At 41.6% G+C, this 24,101-nt stretch overlaps 4 protein-coding genes across 6 annotated transcripts in view; 3 read left to right on the top strand and 1 right to left on the bottom strand.

Annotated features, from left to right (window-relative positions):
• Nucleotides 1-246: 246 nt before the first annotated feature.
• clec3a (C-type lectin domain family 3, member A) lies at nt 247-3,173 on the top strand. 2 transcript variants are annotated; one of them, XM_053866094.1, is made up of 3 exons: nt 247-424; nt 493-573; nt 2,519-3,173. In XM_053866094.1, the coding sequence occupies exons 1-3, from the start codon at nt 316-318 to the stop codon at nt 2,914-2,916; spliced, it is 588 nt and encodes a 195-aa protein (XP_053722069.1). In that variant the 5' UTR covers nt 247-315; the 3' UTR covers nt 2,917-3,173. The 2 variants fall into 2 exon arrangements, with proteins under 2 accessions (XP_053722069.1, XP_053722068.1); XM_053866093.1 differs by having other exon boundaries at nt 487-573.
• An 807-nt stretch (nt 3,174-3,980) lies between these two features.
• usp47 (ubiquitin specific peptidase 47) lies at nt 3,981-19,324 on the top strand. Of its 2 annotated transcripts, XM_053864340.1 has the most exons (28): nt 3,981-4,238; nt 7,572-7,766; nt 8,771-8,884; nt 8,953-9,106; nt 9,184-9,280; nt 9,368-9,513; nt 9,595-9,674; nt 10,467-10,616; nt 11,385-11,480; nt 11,568-11,720; nt 11,871-12,029; nt 13,367-13,498; nt 13,572-13,648; nt 13,726-13,781; nt 13,888-14,000; nt 14,073-14,177; nt 14,266-14,473; nt 14,624-14,739; nt 14,810-14,929; nt 15,025-15,814; nt 15,903-16,078; nt 16,580-16,660; nt 16,748-16,863; nt 16,943-17,061; nt 17,194-17,324; nt 17,415-17,462; nt 17,544-17,674; nt 18,076-19,324. In XM_053864340.1, the coding sequence occupies exons 1-28, from the start codon at nt 4,194-4,196 to the stop codon at nt 18,248-18,250; spliced, it is 4,083 nt and encodes a 1,360-aa protein (XP_053720315.1). In that variant the 5' UTR covers nt 3,981-4,193; the 3' UTR covers nt 18,251-19,324. The 2 variants fall into 2 exon arrangements, with proteins under 2 accessions (XP_053720315.1, XP_053720316.1); XM_053864341.1 differs by lacking the exons at nt 3,981-4,238; nt 7,572-7,766 and adding an exon at nt 8,537-8,699.
• Nucleotides 19,319-22,928, bottom strand: dkk3a (dickkopf WNT signaling pathway inhibitor 3a). Its single transcript, XM_053864355.1, has 7 exons — nt 22,171-22,928; nt 21,682-21,750; nt 21,559-21,621; nt 21,365-21,451; nt 20,677-20,821; nt 20,244-20,400; nt 19,319-20,176 (listed from the first exon to the last, which is right to left on the bottom strand). The coding sequence occupies exons 1-7, from the start codon at nt 22,342-22,344 to the stop codon at nt 20,089-20,091; spliced, it is 783 nt and encodes a 260-aa protein (XP_053720330.1). The 5' UTR covers nt 22,345-22,928; the 3' UTR covers nt 19,319-20,088.
• The window catches only part of mical2a (microtubule associated monooxygenase, calponin and LIM domain containing 2a), a 32,812-nt gene continuing 31,329 nt past the window's right edge, over nt 22,619-24,101 (top strand). Inside the window, exon 1 of the mRNA XM_053864343.1 lies at nt 22,619-22,658. The gene's annotated coding sequence lies outside the window, so the exon portion shown is untranslated. The remainder of the gene's footprint in view (nt 22,659-24,101) is intronic.

The following is a 24,101-nucleotide window of genomic DNA, read 5'->3' as shown; positions in this document are numbered from 1 at the left end:
GAAAACTGTCCATCAGTTAAGCCGTCAATGAACCTCCAGCTTGTTTGTGAAATGAAAGGATCAAACTGTTTAGTGCTACTTTTTCCAAGTAAATATTTATCAAAATCAGACACAAGGAGCGCATTATTTCCCTCCACCCTTAAATCTCCCTCACCTCCTTCTGGTGTTTGGGGAGCCAATCCAGTGAGCGAACCTTTGAAAAGAACACAGTGGGCTAGTATATATAGAGAGTTGCCAGTCGTGTTTTCAGTTCTTTTTCCAGCAGCACAAGGTGAGTCACTGTGTGCTGTCCAGTCTGCTCCACTGGCCGCCAGCATGGCACGTCTCGGCCTCCCTTTCCTCCTCATCCTCAGCATGTCTTTGATGCAAATCAGCTTCAGCATACCGTCCCGGTTCAGGAAAGCTGTGGCCTCTCGACCTTCTGGTAACATTTATCTCTGTTTTTTTCTGTTTGTTTGTTTTTCACGAATTGTCTTTGCTTTGAAGGTGCAGAGGACGAAGATGTGAAGTCTCAGCTTCAGCGGCTGTGGCAGGAAGTGAATTCACTGAAAGAGATGCAGGCCCTGCAGACAGGTAGTTACAAGAGACGAAGAGGATACAGTAAATTATTTAGTTGTTTATGTAATGATAATTAAACATCGTACTTTACTCCATTGGAAAAATATATTAACCTCATGCAAGCAAGGTTTGGATCGGCTCCATGATGTTTTACTCTGAATTATTTATCAGGGCAATAAAACCAGCTTAAATCGGGCAGCAATTTCAGTCAGACATGGAAGGAACAATCGTATTTCGATCATGATACACTAGTTGTTCATGTATAGGTTAAATTATTAATACAGCTGTGGCATCTAAATAGGCTTATCAAAAAAACAGGAGGATTGCCTCACAGATAAAGACATCTTTATTGACTTTAATCAAATCTCTAGCCCTTGGAATTTTGGTTTCATTTAAATCTCTCACTTACGCTTAACTATCTCACTAAATAACTCACTAACTTAGCCAGCTGTTAGGGACTTAGAGTAGACAGCAAATAAAAAGCATGTAATGATCATCATGTACGTATGAGTAACAACTACTCTCCACTCTTACACATACAGACAATTTTCAGTCACTTATTTGCCTGCGTGTGTGTGTTTTCTACTTCGGGAGGAAATCAGAGTGCCCATGGGAGCCTGATATCAGCCCTGGGGAAACATACACACTCCACATAGACAGGACTGAGGTTCTGTCTTAACCGAGTGGTGCAGGATTCGATCCCATAACCTTCTTGTTCTGAGGCTCAGCGCTGATCTCACAGAACAAATGAAAGCGAAACACGAAAGGGCAGTTGAAAACAAGATTTTGTGGAAAATGCTGCACTTGGTTATATGAAAAATCAAGTAATTGAAATGACAGGTCAGTTCAGCAGTCCATACTCGCACTCGAGTACCTCGGTTCTCGCACTATGCGCAGCTTGCTTTGCACACCAGCAGAGGGCAGCAACAGGAATCTTTTTTTTCGGATAGAAAGAGTACAGGTCCCACTGGTGTAGGTGACTGAGGTTAAGTTAAAATAACTGCTCCAGTGATGCTTGATTAAAGGTTAAATACAGAGAATGAAAAACAGCTGATACATAAAATTATTGTTTCGGGCATTTATTCTCATAAATGTACGTCCAGGTGCAACTTTAAATATCATTTCCAGTGATGCAGCCTAGTCTGTCCAATGGTCTCTCAGGACGATGACAAGTGAACACAACACAGTGATGCTGTTTGTCAGAGAGAACGAGCAGAAAGGAGCCAGACAACTTCTGAGGATGCTGGCTTTAGAAAATGCCTGGATCCTTTCTACTCCTTCTCACTGACATGTTACTGAAATTATCGTCGTCAAGGTCGATCTCAGTCATCCATATAAGGAGACCATTTTAGTCTTGCCTTCTCTGTTATGGCTAACACTTGATCGCCACGAAACACAGGGAGATTTATGGAAGAAGGAAGTGTTTTCGTGTAGTTTATTTTTTATCCAAATCATGCAATGTTAATGCAACATGTATTTTGGATTTCGCCCATAAGCAAGCGTGTGTGCTTGCATTTCACTCTTATTCATAGGTTTGCCCTGTTCCAAAGATATTCCAATATTTATCATTTTGAATATTGAAATAATATAAATATTAGATAATATTGGGTGTAACATTTTTAGGCACATAAGGTCTAGGTCTAACTACATGGCCCCTCACCACAGTCATAGCATAGTATGATTCCCACACCCATTCTAGAATGAGACTGAAGAGGGAAACATTTAACTAAGCAACTTCATTCAGGAAGTGGAACTTGCTCAAAACCCTTCATTGATGATGTCGTCATAAGATCAGTTGTATGAGAGGTGGTTTTGCTGGAGCGCTAATAATAACCATCATTTTTTAAATTATGTTGTTTGCAGTGATATTGTTGGTCCAATTTGGCCCCTCATCTTTGAGTTTGACTTGCGTGACCCTGGCGCTAGAATTTCAGAGTGGATGTTATTCTTCTTTTCACAGTGTGTCTCCGTGGCATTAAAGCCCACAGGAAGTGTTACCTGACAGTTGAAGAGCCAAAGCATTACCATGAAGCAAATGAGGACTGTATTGCACAAGGAGGAACCCTGGCAACGCCTCGAGACATGATGGAGAACAACGATCTGAGGGATTATGCAAAGAGGTCTGGTCCAGGATCAAAGGACTTCTGGATTGGTGTGGCCGACATAGTGAAAGAGGGCCAGTACGTGGATGTCAACAGTCAACCCATTAGCTTCTTCAACTGGGACCGCTCCAAGAAGCAGCCCACTGGCACCAAGAGAGAGAGCTGCGTGGCTCTGTCAGTAGCAGCACAGGGGAAGTGGCATGATGAAGTGTGCCGCAGTCTGAAGAAGTATATTTGTGAATATATCATTCCCTGAACTCAACCGTCTCTAAAAATGACATTTAGAAATTCAGCCTTAAGGCTAAAATATTTGTCATTACTTTTCATAAAAAGGCATAAAAAGTCAACATATGTTGATGCATATTTCTTCTCAACAGTAAAGTATGCCACGGTCTATTATAAACAGGTTGTTCGGTATATGACTTTTTTTCTTTCTTCTGAATATCAGTACACTTCAAATGGAGTTAACATGCAGAGAACAATGAAATGCAAAAATAAACTTGTGTTTTTCCATTCTGTTGTTTCCTCTTTTATTTTAAATATTACGACAAATGTGTTTATTCACATAGCATATAGCCAGACTTTTATGTAATTTAGTTCTAATTAAGGGACTGAAGGACGGGTAACATTTTCTGCATCTACTTTTGTTGTACAGAAAACTCACTAGCAGGCATTCTGCGTCTACTGTCATATTTTGTGAGAGTAGATATATACGGGGAGGACCCCGGACACGCTGGAGAGATAGTGTCTGAGTACATCAGAATTCTGCCAGAAGAGCTGAGGGAGGAGTCTGGGGTGATGAAAGATTGGGCGTATTTATCTTGGATACATATAAGAAAATTGTTTATTAAATATTCAAAAGGTTTGAAGGAAGATCTTGTGGCATTTATTGCATTGCCAACTCATATCTTGTAATACACCTGGCTGGTATGCAGTTGTCTAATAAGTCACCTGCACATATCACCAAAGTACTTTATGTCACATTTTAATCACTTTTGTTGCTGCAATTGTGCATTCAAATATTATAAATAATAAGCACTGTCATTTATTGTGAATGTATAATGGTTTATATAAATGTGAGTAGGGTATTGTGGTTATCGATTGTATTTAATATCGACCAGTGTCACATTACAAATGAAGCCAGGTTTCAGTTGATGACCTCTCTGGACGTGTAAGTGTTAAAATACAAACTAAAGACAGAGCTTTGTTTAAACATCCCTGATCCCTCGTTGCCCCGGCCTCGGTGTTTTCTTGTCAACAAAAAAGCACCCACGTCACGGTGTCCGCGCGTCTGTCTGGATGGAATGTGACGCCAAAGTCTCGCGGAGTAACACCGGCCATCTTTCTCCATTTACAACAGGACACTTGGTGAAACCGCTTGGGTTCGATGCGCTTACAAGTTTGACCAAGTGTGCTTTCGCGTTTCAAGCGTCTGAAGTTTGAGCACACGAGACACGAGCCATGTTTGTGTTCAGTGCTGCAAAGTTTTCTCGCTGACATCCGTCCGTGGATAAAGTCTCAAGTGTCGCACAAATGGAAATGGTGCCGAGCGAGGAGAAGCAGTTCGTTTCCAAAGAGGTGAGGTGTCCCCCACCCGTCCGAGACGAGACCATAGGCTTTTAACGGACTCGACCCGTTTTGTTTACTGTGCGCGATTAGTGCAGTTTCATCTGGTTCCTGTAAATCCTGTCCGCAAGATTGATGCTAACTCTCTGCTGCTAGCGGCCTATCGTGCTAACCAACGCTAGCCACAAGCTATCGGGCAAACCGAGGTTTTTCAATTTTCACCTCGATCTATTTTAGGTTTTTGCATCACCATTTGAATTGTGGTTGACATTAACATAAATTGCCAGGGATGACATCTCATATTTCGGTGGTATTTCCAAGCTTTGCTGTTAGTTCTTTTGGCATAGCTGTTAGTCCAAGAATGAAAACAATCCCTGTGAGCTGATCTCGTTGTTTGCCAAGTTGTTACTTTCATCTAGTATCTTAACTCGCCAATAATTTATTGTTTTCTATTTGTTTCCTGATACACATAAACACTCGCGCTTGAAGATATTTTTGGTCTCATTCTTTGGAAAGTTGTGAATTATTGTGAGCCTACGCGAATAAAGCATCTTACTGTGAAACACAGTGTTAAGTCAACGAGTCTTTTCCATGGACAATGATTTCATTGACATGGCTCATGACTCGAAACACCTGTGTTACACTCGTCTTCATGACTCTTCGGCGTGGAAACGAAAATGAATGTAACGTGTTGCCATTGTCGTTTGTTCGTTTCAGCTATCCAGTGGTGCCAGGTTGTTCTTTAGCGTAGTAACAAGATGTACCACGCTTATGTATACAATGCGTTTGCTCTCAGTCAAACAACGAGGACTTTAGGGCTGTTCTTATCTTGCACATGCACATGGGTCCCTCATTGATTTGACACAAACGGTGTTCGCATGCTGTGGGCTGACCGTGTTGTCACGTCGTTAATATGAAAACAATAGAAAATGCCGTGACACAGCTCACTGCAACCTCAAACACATTGCATTTTGGTATATGGTCATGTTGATGGACTGCGGTTTACATCCGACTTGTACCGCACTAATCTTATGAATTACTGCCATGAATGAGCTGGGCGGTTAGCGATTCTTGCCTTTCCCTTCCTACATTCAACAAGACGTAGATTTATGTTTTAGTGATTTAGTTGATCTCAACTTGGCCTAGGGCCGTGTCTTCTCTGCTCAGGATTCTCAAGAGATTCTCAGTTTCTATTAACTTGTGCCTGAGGGAGGGTTTCCTACACTCATGGGTGTGTCCAGAGCGGATTCTGACATGAGGTCAACTAAATGATCACAGTCAAATCGAACACACATGTGAGATGAAGACTGTCATGTACAATGTTTCCACCCCGCACCTATAATAACAACAACAGAGACAACATCACCAGGGGCAAATGTGCAACAGAGGGTGACCTTTACACCTGGGGTTTTGATGTTATGAAAATTAAGTTCTTTTCATAGCTTTCTTCTGTCAGATAGTGACATCCTCTTATTACCTTATTAATGACTAATCACTTTTTCACCAGCCATTTTAGTTAGTTAAATCCCATGCCTTAACACATCAAAAAGAATTGTGGAGCTGCAAATTTGTGTCTACAAGACTATACTTCTGATCTTCTTTCTTTGAGATTTGACTTTAAAATATCACTGTAAGTTCACTATATTTTTCTTAATTAAATAGTTATTCATTAAAAGCATACAGATTAGTGGAATTGTAATGTATGATTAAAACCAGTGACTCCAAAGAAAAGCATAGATGTTGTAGGGCAAAGTGCAAATGAAGATGGAGCGCAAAGTGTAATGTGATATAACCAGGATGCCTGGATCATTATTTTGAATGCGAGCAGCTTGACTTAGTTGTCTTAAAAAAACTCATCCTTTGCATTTAGTTCTAGTGTTCTTTTGCCTTTGTTGCATCATTTAATTCAATTTTGTTTTAGTCATTCAAGTTCATTTCTTAGAACTGTGTGCTGCCCTACATCATCCTAGTAAGCTGACCCAGAGCATTCTTCCACTCCGTCACTCTTTGTTGCTTTACAATGCAAGCCTGACTTAATAGCTCATTTCCTTTAAAAATAAAATGCTGTTTTGAAAAACTATCCTCAATGCCAACTGAAAATAATCATGTATGCTGTATAATTCTACTTATATACCAATTTCTCTTGTATTACATAATGTTTTGCGTCTAAGTAAATTGCTTTGTCTAATATAATAAATCAGAAATATATTATTTATTGTTTTTTTTTTTTTTTTCAGACGCTTAGAGTCAACAGTTTTTTGTTGTTGTGTCATGTCATTAAGGTGTTGAGTCGTCTAATTTCTATTGTTTCATTTTATACCACGCTCTGAATCAGCTAAAGCCACAATGAACAGCCACAACGCATGTCTCTAGAACAGCCTCTGGCTTCATGTCAGCACCCTGTGATTACATGCTTGGTAAAAATAACCTTTAATCTCATAATACACTGGTGTGTTGTCAGCTGAAGCTTTTTTAGGATCAGTCACTTGCATTTTGTTTTATTACAAAGCCAGGCTGTGAGTTTAGAAAGTCATAAATACATTCTCAGTCTTGCTCATTTGTTATCGGCCTTGCAGAGGCAGACTTGTGTATTTGTGTTTGATTTTTGTTATTGCTCCTTTAATTTTATGTGTGATTTAATAAGGGAATCTGTTAATGAAAATGTTATCGCTCAATGCTTGGTTAATGTTCTACCTTTTTAGGGTTTGCTTTGGAGATGCAGACAGAATATTTTTGATGAAATCAAGAGGGTTGCTCAGGTAGCACGTTCACACGTTTGTGCATTGTGTGGCTGCATGCCGCAAGATTGTGGTGGATAATAACTGTGAGACTAAACCCATACTCTTTCGCAATGTATTCATGTTTCTTTTTACGGTATTTTTGTAGCGTGCTTGAGTGAGGATACATGGTCGAGAAAACTCTACATATTCAATGAGCATGTTTGCACTTGCACATGCACCACTGGAAATACAGGGATTGGATGGGGGGAAATATAACCGGAATTCCGACTCCTTTGGAAGTTATTTGCTTTTGCTATGTTTGCCATTGAGAGATTTAATTATCTGCCATTTTAATTTGATATGCAGTTAAATATATTCACATTGGAAAACACCAGATGCTTTATCTACGATGATTTGTTTTATGTAATATTCCCGGTGACAGATGGTCGGTGTTGTGACACCAGCATGTTTTTTTTTTTTTTATATATCTATTTTTTTAAAACTGCATTGTCTTTTATGAAGTGGTCTCACTTATACTAACCCTTTTCTATTGCAATAGTTTGACAAAAGAAGGTGAGAAGAATCTAAAGCATTTTCATTTAATGAAGTTGTTTTTGAATTGCAGATTCAAAATGCAGCTGATGAGCCAAGAGTGCTGTGTATAATCCAGGACGTCACCAATGCAAAAACCATCAATGAGAAGATCACCCTCAATTTGCCCTCGTCCACCACACTTCTCAAACTTTACGAAGATGTTGCCCGCAAAGCTTGTTATGTGGCTGGCACCTTTGAACTTGCCTGGGGAGACAGTTCAGATCTGGTATGTCACACAAACATGTATGGTAGCGTTTGATAAAGTGTATTCTATCGTGTAAAATAAAGAAAATAAATCAGTTCAAACTCTTTGTTTGCAAAAGAAACTGTGTGGGGAAAGCAGTACTAAGCCACCAGTTAGATGCGGTTCTTTTTTTGTGGAGTTCTGTATTTTATGTCTAAAAATAATCCACTAATTATTAAAACTGTGGTTGAACAACAACAATGGAAGTTAGAAAACAGCATTCTTACGTCACAGTTAAGTCCTGTGTGACTGCAGCAAGAGTTGTATATAATGTGTTATTTAAATCAAAAGTGTCTTTTTTCAAAATAATACAAACATAGGCTATTGTAACCAATCCTTGTTTTTTTTCTTTAACTTATGCACAATTATTCTGCTGTTGAGAAGTACAATGTAGTTTGGTTAAGTTGCAACATTTTATCCTGTTTAAAAAGGCTTTTTGTTTTGGCCTCTTGCTGAATTACACTGTGACCTCAGTGACACTGATAGCTGTGGTGATATGTTTCAGACTCTACAGGCCGTCAGATTTTAAGTCCTTTTTTTCTGGTCAGCAGATTGGTGAAGTAATTGTTAGTATGTTTCATGTAATAAACATGATATTGCATTACAGTGTAGGTTTCATGACTTAATAACTGCTGCCTTTTTTGTAAAGGAGCCAAGGCTAATCCTGCTGCTGACCCAGGCCAAAGCCCATGTGCTGTACCTGTTGTTATCTCACTGAGTAGGTCAATGGATTAAGCTCCTATGTGTTTCCACTGCAGCTCACAGTGTGTCCACACTCTACTTGAAAGGGACAAGGACAGGAAGCTTTCTTTTCTTTATACAGTTGCTCTCATGTTGGCTCCCAGTTACTTTCCCATCACGTATGGATTCACAGAGGTTTATGAGCATGATGTTAGAGAGAGTATGAGTAATCTTGTGAGTTTATGGAGTTTGTTGTTGACTTTCTTTTGCTGTCAATTTTTATTTATACCGTCTGTATTTCCCAGGCACCTCTGGACCCCAGTATTGAGATGTCTCTGTCCGATTCTGGGTTTCAACCGGGGAAAAAGAATTTCCTTCAGCTAACTGACAAAGATGGCGAGCAGCCCCAGGTTACTTCAGTGAGTAGGCCTCAGATTGTGTATCTTTTTATTGTTTGAGTCGATGTCATCACTGTGACTGTGTGCAGGATGAGTCCGGGACTGCAGACAGCAGTGGGTTGGATGATAGCTCCCAGGAGCGATTTATTGGACCACTGCCACGAGATCACACTGTAGGTTGCAGTGGTGACTACAGTAGCCCGTCTTACTCCAACTCCACGATCCTCAGCAAATCAGAGACTGGTGGGTTGTCTTTTGTTAATGACTGACATCTTTGCTGTCAACTGCCATTTCTTGATTTTTCTTCCCATCCAATTTAGGCTACGTTGGCCTGGTCAACCAAGCAATGACCTGCTATTTAAACAGTCTTCTACAAACACTCTTCATGACCCCTGAGTTCCGAAATGCTCTCTACAAGTAAGAATGAATGCCTTTTGCTTATTTTCTTCCTCCTTAACTCCTAAGATATATTAACTAGACTCTCTGGATATTGCCGATTTTCAGTTGGGAATTTGAAGAATCTGAAGAGGACCCCGTCACCAGCATTCCTTACCAGCTGCAAAGGTTATTTGTTCTGCTGCAGACGAGTAAGAAACGGGCTATTGAGACCACAGATGTTACCCGAAGCTTTGGCTGGGACAGCAGTGAGGGTGAGTTTTCTTGTGACGATACATACACTTTGTTTTGTGTTCGTACATGTAGTCACACTAATTGTGACTTTGTATTTTTAGCTTGGCAACAGCACGACGTCCAGGAGCTCTGTAGGGTCATGTTTGATGCCCTGGAGCAAAAATGGAAGCAGACAGAACAAGTAAGACGCTCTCATGTGCATACTCTGTTTGCAACAAGAAAATTAAAGGAGTTCAAAGAATTTATTTAGGAATTAACAAACAAAGCGTCATTGAGGTGATGGTGCTGCAGGGTTCCTTGTCTCTTTTTTTCAATCAAAGGTCTTTCTTGCCTTCGTGCTTTTGAGACACATGGTCTATGAACGATCTTTTTTTTCCCAGCAATCACATCTTTTGGCTTTTGTAGTTGATCTTACACTATGAGAAATATAGGGAAGAGATATAATTATGTCTTACTCTTTATGGGATGCTTTTGGAGTATTGTTCGTTAAAATAAATACATACATTTATTCATTGACAGTCCGTACAGGGTTGCGAGGAGTGCTGGAGCCTATCCCGGCTAACCACTAGGCTGCCATGTGGCCCCTTTTCTTTTTAATATTAAAACACATTTTAGGGCCTGTCAGTACTCCATCAATCAGCCATTTTATTTTAATGCATTGTTCTATTTCAACGGAGCACAAGAACACTGTCTTTGTTTGAACTAGTGGTTTGCGCTGCATTGTTAACCACGCGTTTCACTGTTTTGTTGACTTCCATATAGGATTTGTCCTGTGTAGAAATATTAAGATTATTGTATTTAAAGTTATTGGAACAGGCTATTGCTAATGCCATGACTAATAATGTGAAGCAAAGGTATTTTTTTCATGTTTCTGTTGATTTTAAAAAAAATCCTTTCTCAGTTTTCCTTAAATATTGCCAAATATGAATTTCCTCTTTGACCCGGACTGAAATGTTTATCTGTTTGTCTTCAGGCCGACCTTATCAACCACCTCTATCAGGGGAAGCTCAAGGATTATGTTCGTTGTTTGGAATGCAGCTATGAGAGCTGGAGGATCGATACCTACCTAGACATCCCTCTTGTAATAAGACCCTTCGGAGCTAGCCAAGGCTATGGCAGTGTGGTTCGTATTCCTTCTTTGGTTTCTTAAGATGTTGCAGTCTTTTTGTGTTTGTGTTAAACCAGTGATGGGACCAGTGAAGTAATTTCCATTATTCACATTGAGAAATGGGAAATGTGTGAAATGCATTAACAGAACGCTAATTTATATGTTTAACTCAGTATTTTATATGTATGTATTATCTTGAAACTATATGTGTAGAATCTTCATATACAAGTAAATTGACACAGTTCCTTCTTGATATTGAAGTCACATTACACAGTTGAAGACACTGGACATCAAAGAACGTGCAGCTTTTGCATTTTTTCCTGATTATTTATTCTTTCTCGAACTAATTGATGGACCTCATGAACCCGGCTATTCTGAGACTTACATTTTGTCTGCTTGAGGCCACCGTAGCGCTACCTGCTTGTGTTGTTGAGGCTCAAATGGCCAAATGCGTTTCTTTCACAGACTACATTGTTAATTCTTTCTCAATTTCTTCACTTGACCAACGTGTAGTCTCTGAAACTGGTACTGCCAGGGTCAGTCTCTCTCTCTTCTCTCTTGCCTGTGTACGTATATCTGCACTGTATATATTTACCACCCCTCAATCCATAATTTGCTCAATTTATATGCACATTTTGACCGATTTCCTGCATATGTCACAGAAAAAAGTGGTTAAAATGCATGTATATGCGAGAGGGGCACCCCCTCTTGGTCATTTTGGAGGAAACGCTGTGTTGTGTCTCAAAGGTACTTAAAATAATAAAACTTATTTTGTCACGACAGGAGGAGGCTCTGCAGGCATTCGTTCAACCCGAAACACTTGATGGGCCTAACCAATACTTCTGTGAACGCTGCAAGAAGAAATGTGATGCCAGAAAGGTGAGGGCTTTGATGAAGTGGTTTCTTCTATGTTCTCTCTTGCACTGCCTCTGACCCACATGCATCTAATTTATGTCTCTCACCCAGGGTCTGAGATTTCTACATTTTCCATACCTGCTTACACTTCAGCTCAAGCGATTTGATTTCGACTATACAACCATGCATCGCATCAAGCTGAACGACCGCATGACATTTCCTGAAGAGCTTGACATGAGTCCATTCATTGATGTGGAAGATGAGGTGAGAGGAGCAATAGTTTAATAGGACATCTCAATGTGAGTGCATGTGTGTGGAAAGACATTCTTGCATGCATGTCAACGGTATGAAATGTTTGTAATGTGAGAATATGGTTAATTTTAATTCATTGAACACATTTTCTTTGGCACCCAGAAATCTCCACAGACGGAAAGCTGCACTGACAGTGGAGCTGAGAATGAAGGCAGTTGTCACAGTGACCAGATGAGCAACGATTTTTCTACAGATGACTGTGTGGATGAAGGCATTTGCCTGGACAGCTCTGGCAACACAGAGAGGGTGTTGAAGCCAAAGGTATGTTTTACATTGATCCAAAAAGGTGTTTATTTCTGTAAATCCACCGACACTACGCAAATAATCTCATAAGTTTGTTGTATACCAGAAGTAGACAATCTCTCACGGCACACAGATTTCCGCCAAGCACTTCATTTCAGCCCACAATGTGCTTTTTGATCTAGTGTTATTACCCTTCATTGTTGCTCTGATTTTGGTCTGTTTGTTACTTGCGGACACACTGCTGCGTTCAATTGGCATCGAAACATATTGATTCTTGAGTTGGCATGCCACTCGTAGTCTTCGCTCACAACTTTAAAATAAAATGATAAGCTATAATAAAATAAAAAAATAATTTTATTGATGTCATTCTATGATTTGTTTTATGAAGTCATGTTCATTCTGTTTACATTCATACATCTTCAGTGAACGACCTCTTAGTCCTGGTCAGGGTTGCGGTGCGTGCTGGATCCTATCCCAGCAGTCATTAGATGAGAGGCATGAATACACCCTGGACAGGTCACCAGTCCATCGCAGGACACACGCACCATTCACACACGTACGCACCCCTCAGGGCAATTTTAGAGTGTACAGTTAACCTACTGAGCAAGTCTTTGAGCTGTGGGAGGGAACCGGAGTACACGGAGAAAACCCTCACAGGCACAGTGACAACATGCAAACTCCACTCAGGAAGGTCCGGAGCTCAATTCGAACACTGAATCAAATTGAAATTGAAATTGTCTTGAAGACTGTCAGTAAACTTATGTCAGTCATTAAACTTTGAAGATAACTGGATCCACAGAGTAGTCCAGATGTAAAAAAAAATCCATTCATAACCATTTTTCCTTTTCAGTCATACATTTTATTTGTGCAGCCCTCTGTCAGTAACGAAGTAAAATGTAGCTACATAATAAGCATCTTTATGACCTAGGAAAGTGAACAGAGCCGGGTGACTGCTGTGAAGAATAGATAAAACATGGGTGGAGTTGGTGAGTTATCTTCGCAAGAGGGTGGCACAGGGCCACAGCGACAGCAACTAAGTCTCTGTGATATGGCACTATGTTGGTAGACTGGGAAGGCATGTTATCAGTGGATTGGGTGTCTTCATACAAAGGGATTTGTATGAGCAGGAAGATCTTGGATGTAATGTGGTGCATTTTTTGGAAGCTGGTGGAGTCGCACAGGTGTTGAAGTTACCAAAATTTAGTGTGAAATAATAAGAACATCAGAAATCTTGAGCATTACTCGAAGTGCATACTGCGTTGTTTGCCTTTTTCTCTTACCAGTTTTACTGCTGACAGTGGGTTGCCTTTTCACGGCTGCTTCAGTCTATTGATTTTTTTCCTCTCTGCCATCAGAGTATGCTGACCTTTGAGCTGTTCAGCGTCATGGTCCATTCTGGCAGTGCTGCAGGAGGCCACTATTATGCCTGCATTAAATCCTTCACTGATGGTCAGTGGTACAGCTTTAATGACCAGCATGTTAGCAAGGTTTGTGTTCTTCTTAAAATGGACATGATGCATCCTAGATATGCTCATTTAATGTTCTATTTATTTTCTTCAGATCACCCAAGATGATATTAGAAAGACTCATGGGGGATCCTCTGGAAGTCGAGGGTATTATTCTAGTGCCTTTGCCAGGTAAAATGTTGTGTTTTCATAGGTATCAGTATTCCATAACTCTATTGACTTCTCTTACTTGTGTCTTTTTTTTGCAGCTCTACAAATGCATACATGCTAATTTACAGATTAAAAGATCCCTCGCGGAACGCAAGTAAGAAACCCAGTTTGCTCTGTCTTCAATGTGTGGGCTGAGTGTTGGGCATCCAGACAATTCTTTTTGATTTGAATTAACCGTTTTGGATTGATCTTCTCCCCAGAGTATTTATCCGTGGATGACTTCCCACAGCACATTAAGAATTTGGTTCAGAAGGAGAAAGAGTCTGAAGAGCAAGAGAAGAGACAGCGGGAAATTGAGCGAAACACTTGCAAGGTAGGTGGTTGCTTTCCATGTGAGTAACACAGTATTGATATTAATCTTATATGTTGTGCATTTTGCTATCAGATCAAGCTGTTTTGTAAGCACCCAGAGAAGAATATTATGATGGAAAGCAAGCTGGAAGTGCACAAAGACAAAACTCTCAGAGAAGCCACCGAAATGGCCTATAAGGTTTGTCGTTTTATTTCTCTGCTGTGTGTTTTAAATTGTTGCCGGTGACCATTACACATTCCTTTTACTATTAATGTGTCCATTTAAGCTTATGGAGCTGGAGCAGACTGTCCCTCTGGACTGCTGCCGCCTGGTGAAGTATGATGAGTTCCATGAGTATCTTGAACGCTCCTATGAGAGTGAGGAGGACAAACCGATGGGCCTGCTCCTCGGAGGAGTGAAATCTTCATACATGTTTGATCTGCTGTTGGAGACGCGGAGACCAGAGCAAATGTTCCAGCCATATAAACCAGGAGGTTGGTTCCCTGCATGCTTTAACTTGAACAAGCTGGTTAATTGAGTTATGAGTTTCATCTCAACTATTTCACCTCATTCATAGCTAATAATTATCACTTATTACCAATGTATAGTTTATCAATTAACGTGTCTACTCACATTGTCTACAGAGGTCATGGTGAAGGTTCATGTTGTGGATCTGAAAACTGAAACCATTGCTCCCCCAATTAGTGTTCGCGCATACCTTAACCAGACTGTCAGTGAATTCAAAAGGCTAATATCCAAGGTGAGTGTTACAATGAGAAGTAGCTAATTTAGCCCTTTATAACTTGTGTTCTGAACCTGTGTTCTGCCAGGCAACTGGACTCTCTGCAGATACCATGCGTGTGGTTTTGGAGCGCTGTTATAATGACCTTCGGCTCTTATTTGTTCCGAGCAAAACGCTGAAAGCTGAGGGATTCTTCAGGAGCAACAAGGTGCAACCACAATTCAAATTTCAGTCGTGACTTTTTACTTCCTACCACTAAACTCAAGCCTTTTTTTTTCCCTTTTCTACATTTCTTTGGATCAGGTATTTGTGGAGAGCTCGGAGCCCAAGGACTTTCAGGTTGCTTTCCCGGACTCACTGTTGTGGAAATTGTTGGATCGCCATGGAAATACTATCAGACTGTTAGTTTTGTTACCTGAACAATCTCCTGGTACTTTGGCTAACAGAACTATTTGCCAGAAAGTGGCAGGTGACTCTGATGTAGCCATGAATGGCCTGAAGGGTAGCAGGAAATCTGTGGATTCTTTTCCCAGCACGGAAAAGCATTTGTCGCTACAGCTCCAGCAGGGATCCAGCACCAGTGACAGTCAAAAAAGCTCTGATGCAAGTGACTTTGAACATATCGAGTCTCCAACGCAGGAGGTGGAGACCAATTCTTCAGGTGTTGTGGCCGCTGACAACAGAGAACTAGAAAACCGGCTGAAAGTGGAAGCCGGATGTAGCACTGCTACCTCATCTGATGCTGAGAATCATTTGGCTATTGAGGAGCGCTCTGACTCTGAAATAAACAACGACCGCAGCACCAGCTCTGTCGACAGCGACATTCTGAGCTCGAGTCACAGTAGTGACACGTTGTGCAACGCCGACACCACTCCTATTCACTTGGCAAATGGTCTGGACTCTCACAGTATTACCAGCAGCCGGCGCTCCAAAGCTCACGAGGGGAAAAAGGAGACGTGGGACACAGCTGAGGAAGACTCTGGCACAGACAGCGAGTATGACGACAATGGGAAAAGCAAGGCCGAGGCCCAGTTCATGTACTTCAGAGCTGAACTCTGTCCCCAGGATGACCCTTCATGCACTGTTCAAAAATGTACGATCTTGTAACCTTGAAACTTATCGAAAACCCTTTTCATGGATTTAAAGCAGATTTTTAATTGCTGTTAACTGGTTGTTTTCAGGTTTAATCGTTCATGTGGACAAGAGGATTACGCTTTCCGCATTCAAACAGAACTTGGAGCCATATGTAGGAGTGACCTCCACTCAATTCAAAGTGTTTCGGGTGTATGCCAACAACCAGGAATTTGAGAGCGTACGCCTCAATGAAACGCTGTCTTCTTTCTCGGATGACAACAAGGTCTGTCTCACTTCTCCATCTTTCTTCCATCATTTGTCATCAAGGGTGTGAAAATTTAAATAGTCCCAGCTGTCAATTAGTAAGAAACCTATCCGTGAAGCCATCAGAGCATTGTTGGATGTGTAAGAGGTTTGTGTTACTGCGCACTCAAATCAATATGACATGCGGTTTGAGTTGCCAAAATCTGGCCATACGTCAACTTCAACAGAAGAAGTGAGATGGTACAAGTGTAGCAGATGACGAGTAACTTATGTGTAACCGTGACTTGGTCATGTTAAGTGGGTCAAAATTTGTTTTTGTGATTTGCCAATAGAGGGCACTGTAGGGGTCTGTAAGTTTGAGAGTGCTTGAACTAACCAACAGTTCTTTTCATCAAGTGATTTACAAATTCTCACTTCCATTTCAAGCAGAGGAAGTAGACTAGTTTATCCAAAGTAGATGTTTTGTTCATATTTCAGTGTCGGAATTCAATTACAAATGCCTGCGTGTTTTGTTCTCTAGATAACTATCCGACTTGGAAGAGCACTGAAAAAAGGTGAATACAGAGTAAAAGTGTATCAACTGCTATTGAATGAACTAGAGGTAAGCACTGTTAACATTATTATGTGGCTTATTTATTTCTTAACTTAATGTTGAGCACTGTCATCTGACAAGTCTCGTCTTCAACAGCCCTGTAAGTTCCTTGTGGACACAGTGTTTGCCAAGGGCATGACTGTTCGACAGTCCAAAGAGGAGCTGCTTCCTCTGTTGAAAGAGCAGTGCAAACTTGACCTCAGTATTGACAGGTACCTCTATTTGACCTGCACTATTGACTTGTCTATTTACTGAATGACCCTTAAACACTGCGTGACTTGTGTGCTGCAGGGTACGTCTCAGGAAAAAGACATGGAAGAATCCAGGAACTGTGTTTCTGGATTATCATGTTTACGAGGAAGACATCAGCATTTCTTCCAACTGGGAGGTTTTCCTGGAAGTCCTGAATGGTACTATTGATGTTGCGTAGTTGTTAAGTCTGTGTGCCCAACAGTACAATGGAAATTGTCTGTACTTGCCTGCTTGTCTATGCCAAAGCAGTAGTGGCGTGTTACTTCCTGCTAAGGTGTTCATGTTTTTAGAACCAGAGAAGATGAAGTCCATGTCACAGCTCGCTGTTCTGACCCGGAAATGGAGTCCGTCGACGATGAAACTCTCTCCCTTCCACGAAGTCATTCTGGAGAGCAGCAGTGTGGAAGAACTGAAAGAAAAGGTGAATTTCATACCTCTTCTCAAGTCCACGAGAGTTCACCACAGGAGTGACCCAACAATTACAACCGTGGCTCTCCACTTTCATTCACAGCTCTCTGCAATCAGTGGAATCGATTTAGAAAACCTGGAGTTTGCAAAGGTTTGTATAATTTCTTCTCTCAGCGAGAATATTGCTTTTCTATGACTCAGCCTTTTTTCTGTGACTTTTGACTCCTTTCAGGGGAGGGGAACATTTCCTTGTGACATTTCGGTGTTGGAAATCCATCAGGATTTGGATTGGAACCCGAAAGTCTCCACTTTAAACGTGTGGCCTCTGTACATCTGTGATGATGGAGCTGTGGTCTTCTACAGGTGAGATTTGAACAAGCTTTGATTTTGTAAATGCAGTTCCATGTCAGTGTTATTGTGTCTGTTTCTTTTCTGTTTGTGGTGTGATGGTGCATGAAAAATAACTCTTATTCACTCATGATGATTGCAGTATTCTCTTCTTTTGTATATTCACCGTGACCTCAACCCAATGGTCACATTAGGAGGTCTGAACCTGACCCAAACAGTCTGAGCCTTCTCTACCTTTCGATTGATGTCTGTGATCTCTGTTTCATATATCAATAAAAAAAAGTCAGAATATAATATAAAAAAATGACAGTAACAAATTAATCCTGTTCAAGTGGAGACAAGCTTTTATGCTTTTACAATGGGTTAGGGTTAAATGCAGGTTGAGTGTGAGTTGAAATGTGTGACTGTATGTGCAGGGACAGCACTGAGGAGCCCATGGAGATGTCCGAAGACGAGAGGAATGAACTGATGAAGAAGGAGAGCAGCCGTCTGCTCAAGACGGGACATCGCGTCAGCTACTCGCCACGCAAGGAAAAGGCTCTGAAGATTTACCTGGATGGAGGGCCGGCCAAGGACCCGGGACAGGAATGATCTTCAGAGGTCTGCCCCGATCATGTCGCTAGGCTTCTGCCGCTGAGCATTGGGGTGCTGGAGCTCGGTGCGAGCGTGCTTCTTGAGAGGGAGGTTGCCCAACAAGCGGCGTTGTGAGTGGGATGTGCTCTCAACATGCTCCGACTCCCGGCAGCGACTCAGACCCCCCTGATGTGCACTAGAGTGTATCGTACTGTAAAGAGAAAGGGAAGCTATTCAATATAGAAAAAGAATAAATAATGTACAGACAGATGATTTGAACATGAATCTCAGAACCGAGATGTTGGGTCAGTGACGGCCTCTATCCTGCCTATTTATGTCTTCTGTCACGTGTTTCTTTGTTTCTGTTTGTGACGTTTTTTGACTCATCAATTTCTAATTCATAAGCTTGGGCTCCAGTTAGACCTCCTGGTGAGAGAATCCCCACTCCAGTTGGACTGTGAAACACTTTCAGAGTCAGATCAATAAACCTCAACAGCCAGCTGAATTCGGCTGCTTCTACAAATCCATACCTGCGAGCTGATTTACCAGACAACAGCCACTTTCACAAGTAGACATGAGCAAGTCCTTGACATTTTATATTTGGGCTATTGCTCCAGTGCTTTACTGGAGCGGGACATTTTTTTTTTGACTGCAAGCCTGTAACAAGTTTAGATAAGATAAGAGTGTTTAGCAAGGCATGATTTCTGTATACATGAAGTGGGTCTTACCAGGCTCTTGTTGCACATCTGTTTTTGTTTTTCTCAAAACTCGTATTTCTCCTTTCCATCTTGCAAAAGGGGCATCTCATGTTCAAAGCCCTGTGCATTTGTTTGTGTGTGGTATTGTGTTGTGTGGAGGAAGGGCTCTGTGCAACAGAGTGCCAGGTTGATGTGGTGCCTCGACATGCCGCCGCTGCCACCGCTGCTGCTTGATAAACTGCTGGCACCCGAATTCTGAAGTAGAGTGTCCTGGCACCTCTGTGGTCTCCTGCTGCTGTCGCCGCCAGATGTTCACTGTGGAAATGCCAATGTCTGAAGAAATTCCTTTTTTTTGGGGGGGGGGTGGTAATTTCTTTAAAATTGTGTGAAAATAGAGGATTTTAGAGATGAATTAAAATGCTTTTTTTTCCAGAAATTACAACATCCTCTTTTTATTGTGTTCTCCAACTTGCACTTCTTGACTTGGAATGTCGATCATTGAAATTCAAATCCTTAGAAATGACTTCAGAGACCCAGGACTCACCAGTCGAACACAGTAGCCCTGAGTTTCTACTCAAAATTGTATTCAGAAAGTGACAGGTTGTTATTAAGTGACATATTTTCAGGGGTACTTTTTAATGCCAGTAACAGCACCAGATAAACATGCAGGAACTTATCATTCCTTTGCATTTTTTTGTCCCATGTTTGGCATTCATTATAGGAAGGACAGAAACTGTCCTTTTGTTGGCATTCTGGGTTTAGACAACACCTGCTCCCAACCAGCCTTGATTCATTGCCTTGTTGCTCTGGTAACTGTCTCTGGGGAATGGACTGATTTCACACCAGGGCTTTAGCTTCATTATCTTGTTTTTAATAAGCAGCTTTGTGCCCTGGTCCTACCTTCCAAAAGATGGGGTGTGCAATGTGGCAAATAGTTTTTATTCATCAAGCAGTAGATCAAGCTGATTCTGTGAATTGGAAGCAAGATGCCAAAATAAAACCTGTTCTATTATTAGTAAATTAGTAAGACTACAGCAAACAGTCGGGCAAACATCTGAATAAATAAGTGACGGTGGATAGTCTCTTATTGAGCAAATCGTTCACAGTTATGCACAAGTATAGCAACATACATGCTTCATTTCCTTTCATTTGGATTGGCTACAGGATGTAGTCGATGTCAGAGTAAAGTTCTTCTGTCATGTGTTCTTCGCTTGAATCATCTCCTTTAAGGCACATGGAGCCTCGCCTGACGGTGAAGGGAATAGTGTCAGTAACGGCTTCTGTCAATCACTGAATAGACTCATGATGCGTACCCCAGATGATGGCAGTGAAGGTCCCCTACACACGGACAGTGTTTCCTGGGTTGCTCCTCACTGTCCTCCCACGTCAGCAGATCGATCAAGTGGTTCGGAGCGTCAATGCATCTCTCGCGTTCAATGGGTTTCGGAGTGCAGACAGGGAACAGCAGCGCTGTCGGAATAAAAGAAAAAACATTTAAATACAACTGTATAAAACGTGTTTTGTCAACCACAGGTGGTTCTGCCAGGGTCATTGGCTTCCATTTGTGAGTGTTTGGAGCAAAGACTCGACTCCGATTGTTACTAAACAATAATCCAGTTTCTCAGCATAAATAATATTTATGGATAATGAAATGAAGAAAATTAAAAACTAAATTGTTGTCATTAGCAGATGTGAATACCTGTTGGTGTTTTGGGGAATGCAGGGCACTGACGCTTGTGAGTTTACCTTTGTGGAACGCACAGCAGAGGTCCTCTCTGCAGTCTCGCTGATATTGACATGTACTGCCAGCTTCTCCCTTGGTGGCATTTTCACTACACTGACCCCAAACACACAACTGTTCTCCACAACACTCTTTGTCCTTAGTGCAGGGCTTGTGGGGAAAAAAAAAGAAACATGAGTCTCATAGAAAACCTCAGCATCAGTAGCTACAGCTGACGCAGCCGGTCTTCAAGCTCATCGGCAGCGTTCTCTCCGTCCCACTTATCTACTGGGAGACAAGCTGTTATTTAACCTTCATGAAACACGTGACGCTCTCTCCAGTTACACTGGTGGAAACACTGCAATGCAGGCGAAGTGAAACTCCAGCTGTCGGAAACGTGCGATCACACAACTATATCTGTGTTGAAGCCGTTTGAGCGTGTCTGCGTGTGTGTGCGTAAACTCTAGTTGTTGTGTGCTTCATAAATCATAACAATATATTCAATCATAATAAAATCATAATAAAACAGCTTGAAGTCTCAAGAGACGTAGACACAAGAAATTAATGTTCAGCCAGAAATAGACAGGTTTGCATTCGCACACATGCAGTTTCTTCTGTATGCTAGAGGTACCACAATAGTTTGGATTTATGAGTTATCGTGTGTTGCTCAGCATGTGTGAGTCATAATCACTTTAACGGTTTAACTTTACTTACCACATCAGTGGCTTTACAAGGTAAACACTTGTGAGCGTCAGAGTGGCAGTAAGTTCCTCTCTCACAGTCTTTTTCATGGTCACAAGTCTGGACAGGAGGTGGAAAACAACATCATGTTGAAGCATTATGTCTATTTTACTAATAATAAGATGAGGGACAAACATCTGAATGACATACAAAAAAGATGAACTCACATTATCAATGTTGTTCTCCAGTTCTCCTGTCGGTTCAGTTGCAGCAACAGTGCTGTTGGGTTCCTGTGTGAGAAGTGGAACCTTGAGTTTAGCCACAAATAACTCGGTTTTTATTAGCCTTACCTGGTGTGTGGAGGTGGACAAAGTGAAGGAAGCAGTTGAAGGAGTGACAGTCGCACTGGCTTGGGCTTCCTGTATCATGGACATTTAGGTTAGGCACCAACAAGAAACTGGGAGCTGCAGTTGGGGTAAAGTCTGGTCCGAGTTTTTTTTACACTCAGTCTCTAACAAGACGCACAGTTTTCACACCATAGAAGAATTTAATCTTCAATCATTTTATCCACATATCCATATATATATATATTTATTTTTATATTTACTTTTATTTTTTCAGAGGAAGTAGTGCAAGAACTAAAATACATTTTATGATCATTCATCAACAAAATGCACAAATAATTTCTCTTATAAGCCCATTTCCCCTTTTCATAACCAATAAAAAAGGCATCACATATGTAGAGCTCTGAACTAAAGAACGTTACTTGGGTGTAAATTGAAACACTGCCGAGTCATGTTGATGCCCCGGAGCTGCAGCGCAGCAGCCGCTCTACTCACATCCTCGGTCTGTCCCTCATCACTCTCCCGTCGCTGATTCATGCTCACAATTTGGTCTGTTGGAACAGAATTGCTCTCCTGACTGTGATGGAAGCCAGACTGCATCCATTCCGGCAGGATACCATCACAGAGAGCCGTGAGTGCCAAAGTTAGCAGGAAGATTCTGGTCTCCATCTTCTTCTTCCCGGCGAGGTGTCACTGCACGCATGGAGGGCGTGGTGCGGTTATGAGGATGCAGCTGCTGCGTCCACATCCGCAGAGACCATCTCAAATCCAATCTTTTACTGTCGGTTCTCTTCCAACTGAGGGTTGGCATGGCAACTAAAAACACGTTTTTACTTTGATATTTTTCATAGTCAAACAACGCCACCAATTGAAAGAAAAAAAATATATAGTTCCGGTCTAAGTTTATAAATCATAAATCCATCCGCGGGCTGTTCGGCTACCTAGCATACGTTCATAAACTGCTAATAGTTTCGTCCAAGGAGGTAAAGCGTTTTCCGCACGTTTATTATGGTGACACTTGTATTGTTCTTATTGTTGCTCTATTATATTTTGTAGTTGCATTGTGATTTGATTACAACAAGTAAACGTTTTAACTACTTCCGTCAATTCGATATTGAGATGGGCAACTTCAGAGACTTCACTTTTAACTCCTAACTCCTCAAAGAAAAGAGATAAATATCGAAAATGAATCTTGTGTATGTACAATGTGCACACCAAAGTCTCCAGCCTGCTTTGAGGATGTTCATGGAGAAGCACAGAGAAGGTCAGAAGGAGCTCCATTGTGTCTCAGTGGACCTGGAGATAGCGTACGACAGAGTGCCAAGAGAAGAGTTGTGGTATTATATGAGGAAGTCTGCAGTGGCAGAGAAGTATGTTCGAGTGGTGCAGGACATGTATACCAGGTGTTCAAGGTGGAGGTGGGACTGCACCAAGGCTCAGCTCTGGGCCCCTTCTTGTTTGCCATGGTGATGGACAGGTTGACAGATGAGGTTCCACAAGAAGCCCCTTGGACGATGATGTTTGCAGATGACATTGTTATCTGAGGTGAGAACAGGGAGCAAGTGGAAGATAAGCTAGAGAGGTGGAGGTTTGTCGTACAAAGGAGAGGAATGAAGGTTAGCCGCAGTAAGACGTAATACATGTGTGTGAATGAGAGAGACCCAAGTGGACAGGTGAAGTTACAGGATGTAGAGATCAAGGAGGTGGAGGATTTTAAGTCCTGAGTGTCAACTGTCCAGGGCGATGGAGAGTGTGAGAAAGAGGTGAAGAAGCGGGTGCAGGCAGGATGGAATCATTGGAGAAAAGTGTCAGGTGTGATGTGTGACAAAAGGGTGTCGGCAAGGATGAAAGGGAAAGTGTCCAAAAGGGTGGTGAGGCCAGCAATGTTGTATGGTTTGGAAGCAGTGGCACTGAGGAAAAGACTGGAGGTAGCAGAGATGAAGATGCTGAGCTTCTCTCTGGGAGTGAGCAGGATGGATAGGATCAGGAAGCAGTAGATCAGAGGGACAGCACATGTTTAGGAGACAAAGTCAGAGAGGCTAGATGGAGATGGTGTGGACATGTACAGAGGAGAGAGAGCCAGTACATTGGTAGATGAAGATGTTGAGGTTGGAACTGCCAGGCAGAAGGTGGAGAGGAAGGCCAAAGAGGAGATTTATGGAGGACATGAGGTTTGTAGGTTTGAGAGAAGAGGAAGCAGAGGACAGGGTGAGATGGAGAAGGGAGAAGCCAAAAGAAAAAGAAGAAGAAGACACTAAAGTCTCCAGCTTCCTATGATGTGGGGACCTGACATAATTTTGTTATAGTAGCCTTATTATTAATAACAGCTTTGTTCATAATAATTGTCCACAAGCAACATTGTCTTTTGCAAAAACAGCTTTCCTGACAAAACAAAGTTTAGTTATCACTCATTTTAGGAAAGCAAA

This window comes from Synchiropus splendidus, chromosome 5 (genome assembly GCF_027744825.2).
Source record: "Synchiropus splendidus isolate RoL2022-P1 chromosome 5, RoL_Sspl_1.0, whole genome shotgun sequence".
Lineage (NCBI taxonomy): Eukaryota > Metazoa > Chordata > Actinopteri > Syngnathiformes > Callionymidae > Synchiropus > Synchiropus splendidus.
The sequence above is the reverse complement of the archived record's forward strand: the minus strand, read 5'-3'. Positions and strand labels throughout refer to the sequence as shown.

Coding starts and splice junctions, on each gene's coding strand:
- clec3a (XM_053866093.1), top strand. CDS start 316: ATGGCACGTCTCGGCCTCCCTTTCCTCCTCATCCTCAGCATGTCTTTG. Junction 425..486: donor TGTGGCCTCTCGACCTTCTG/GTAACATTTATC, acceptor TTTGCTTTGAAG/GTGCAGAGGACGAAGATGTG. Junction 574..2,518: donor GATGCAGGCCCTGCAGACAG/GTAGTTACAAGA, acceptor TTCTTTTCACAG/TGTGTCTCCGTGGCATTAAA.
- usp47 (XM_053864340.1), top strand. CDS start 4,194: ATGGAAATGGTGCCGAGCGAGGAGAAGCAGTTCGTTTCCAAAGAG. Junction 9,514..9,594: donor TGGCTGGGACAGCAGTGAGG/GTGAGTTTTCTT, acceptor TTGTATTTTTAG/CTTGGCAACAGCACGACGTC. Junction 12,030..13,366: donor AGAGGGTGTTGAAGCCAAAG/GTATGTTTTACA, acceptor CTCTGCCATCAG/AGTATGCTGACCTTTGAGCT.
- dkk3a (XM_053864355.1), bottom strand. CDS start 22,344: ATGGAGACCAGAATCTTCCTGCTAACTTTGGCACTCACGGCTCTCTGT. Junction 21,622..21,681: donor TGTCCACCTCCACACACCAG/GTAAGGCTAATA, acceptor CTTCTCACACAG/GAACCCAACAGCACTGTTGC. Junction 21,452..21,558: donor TGGAGAACAACATTGATAAT/GTGAGTTCATCT, acceptor CCTCCTGTCCAG/ACTTGTGACCATGAAAAAGA.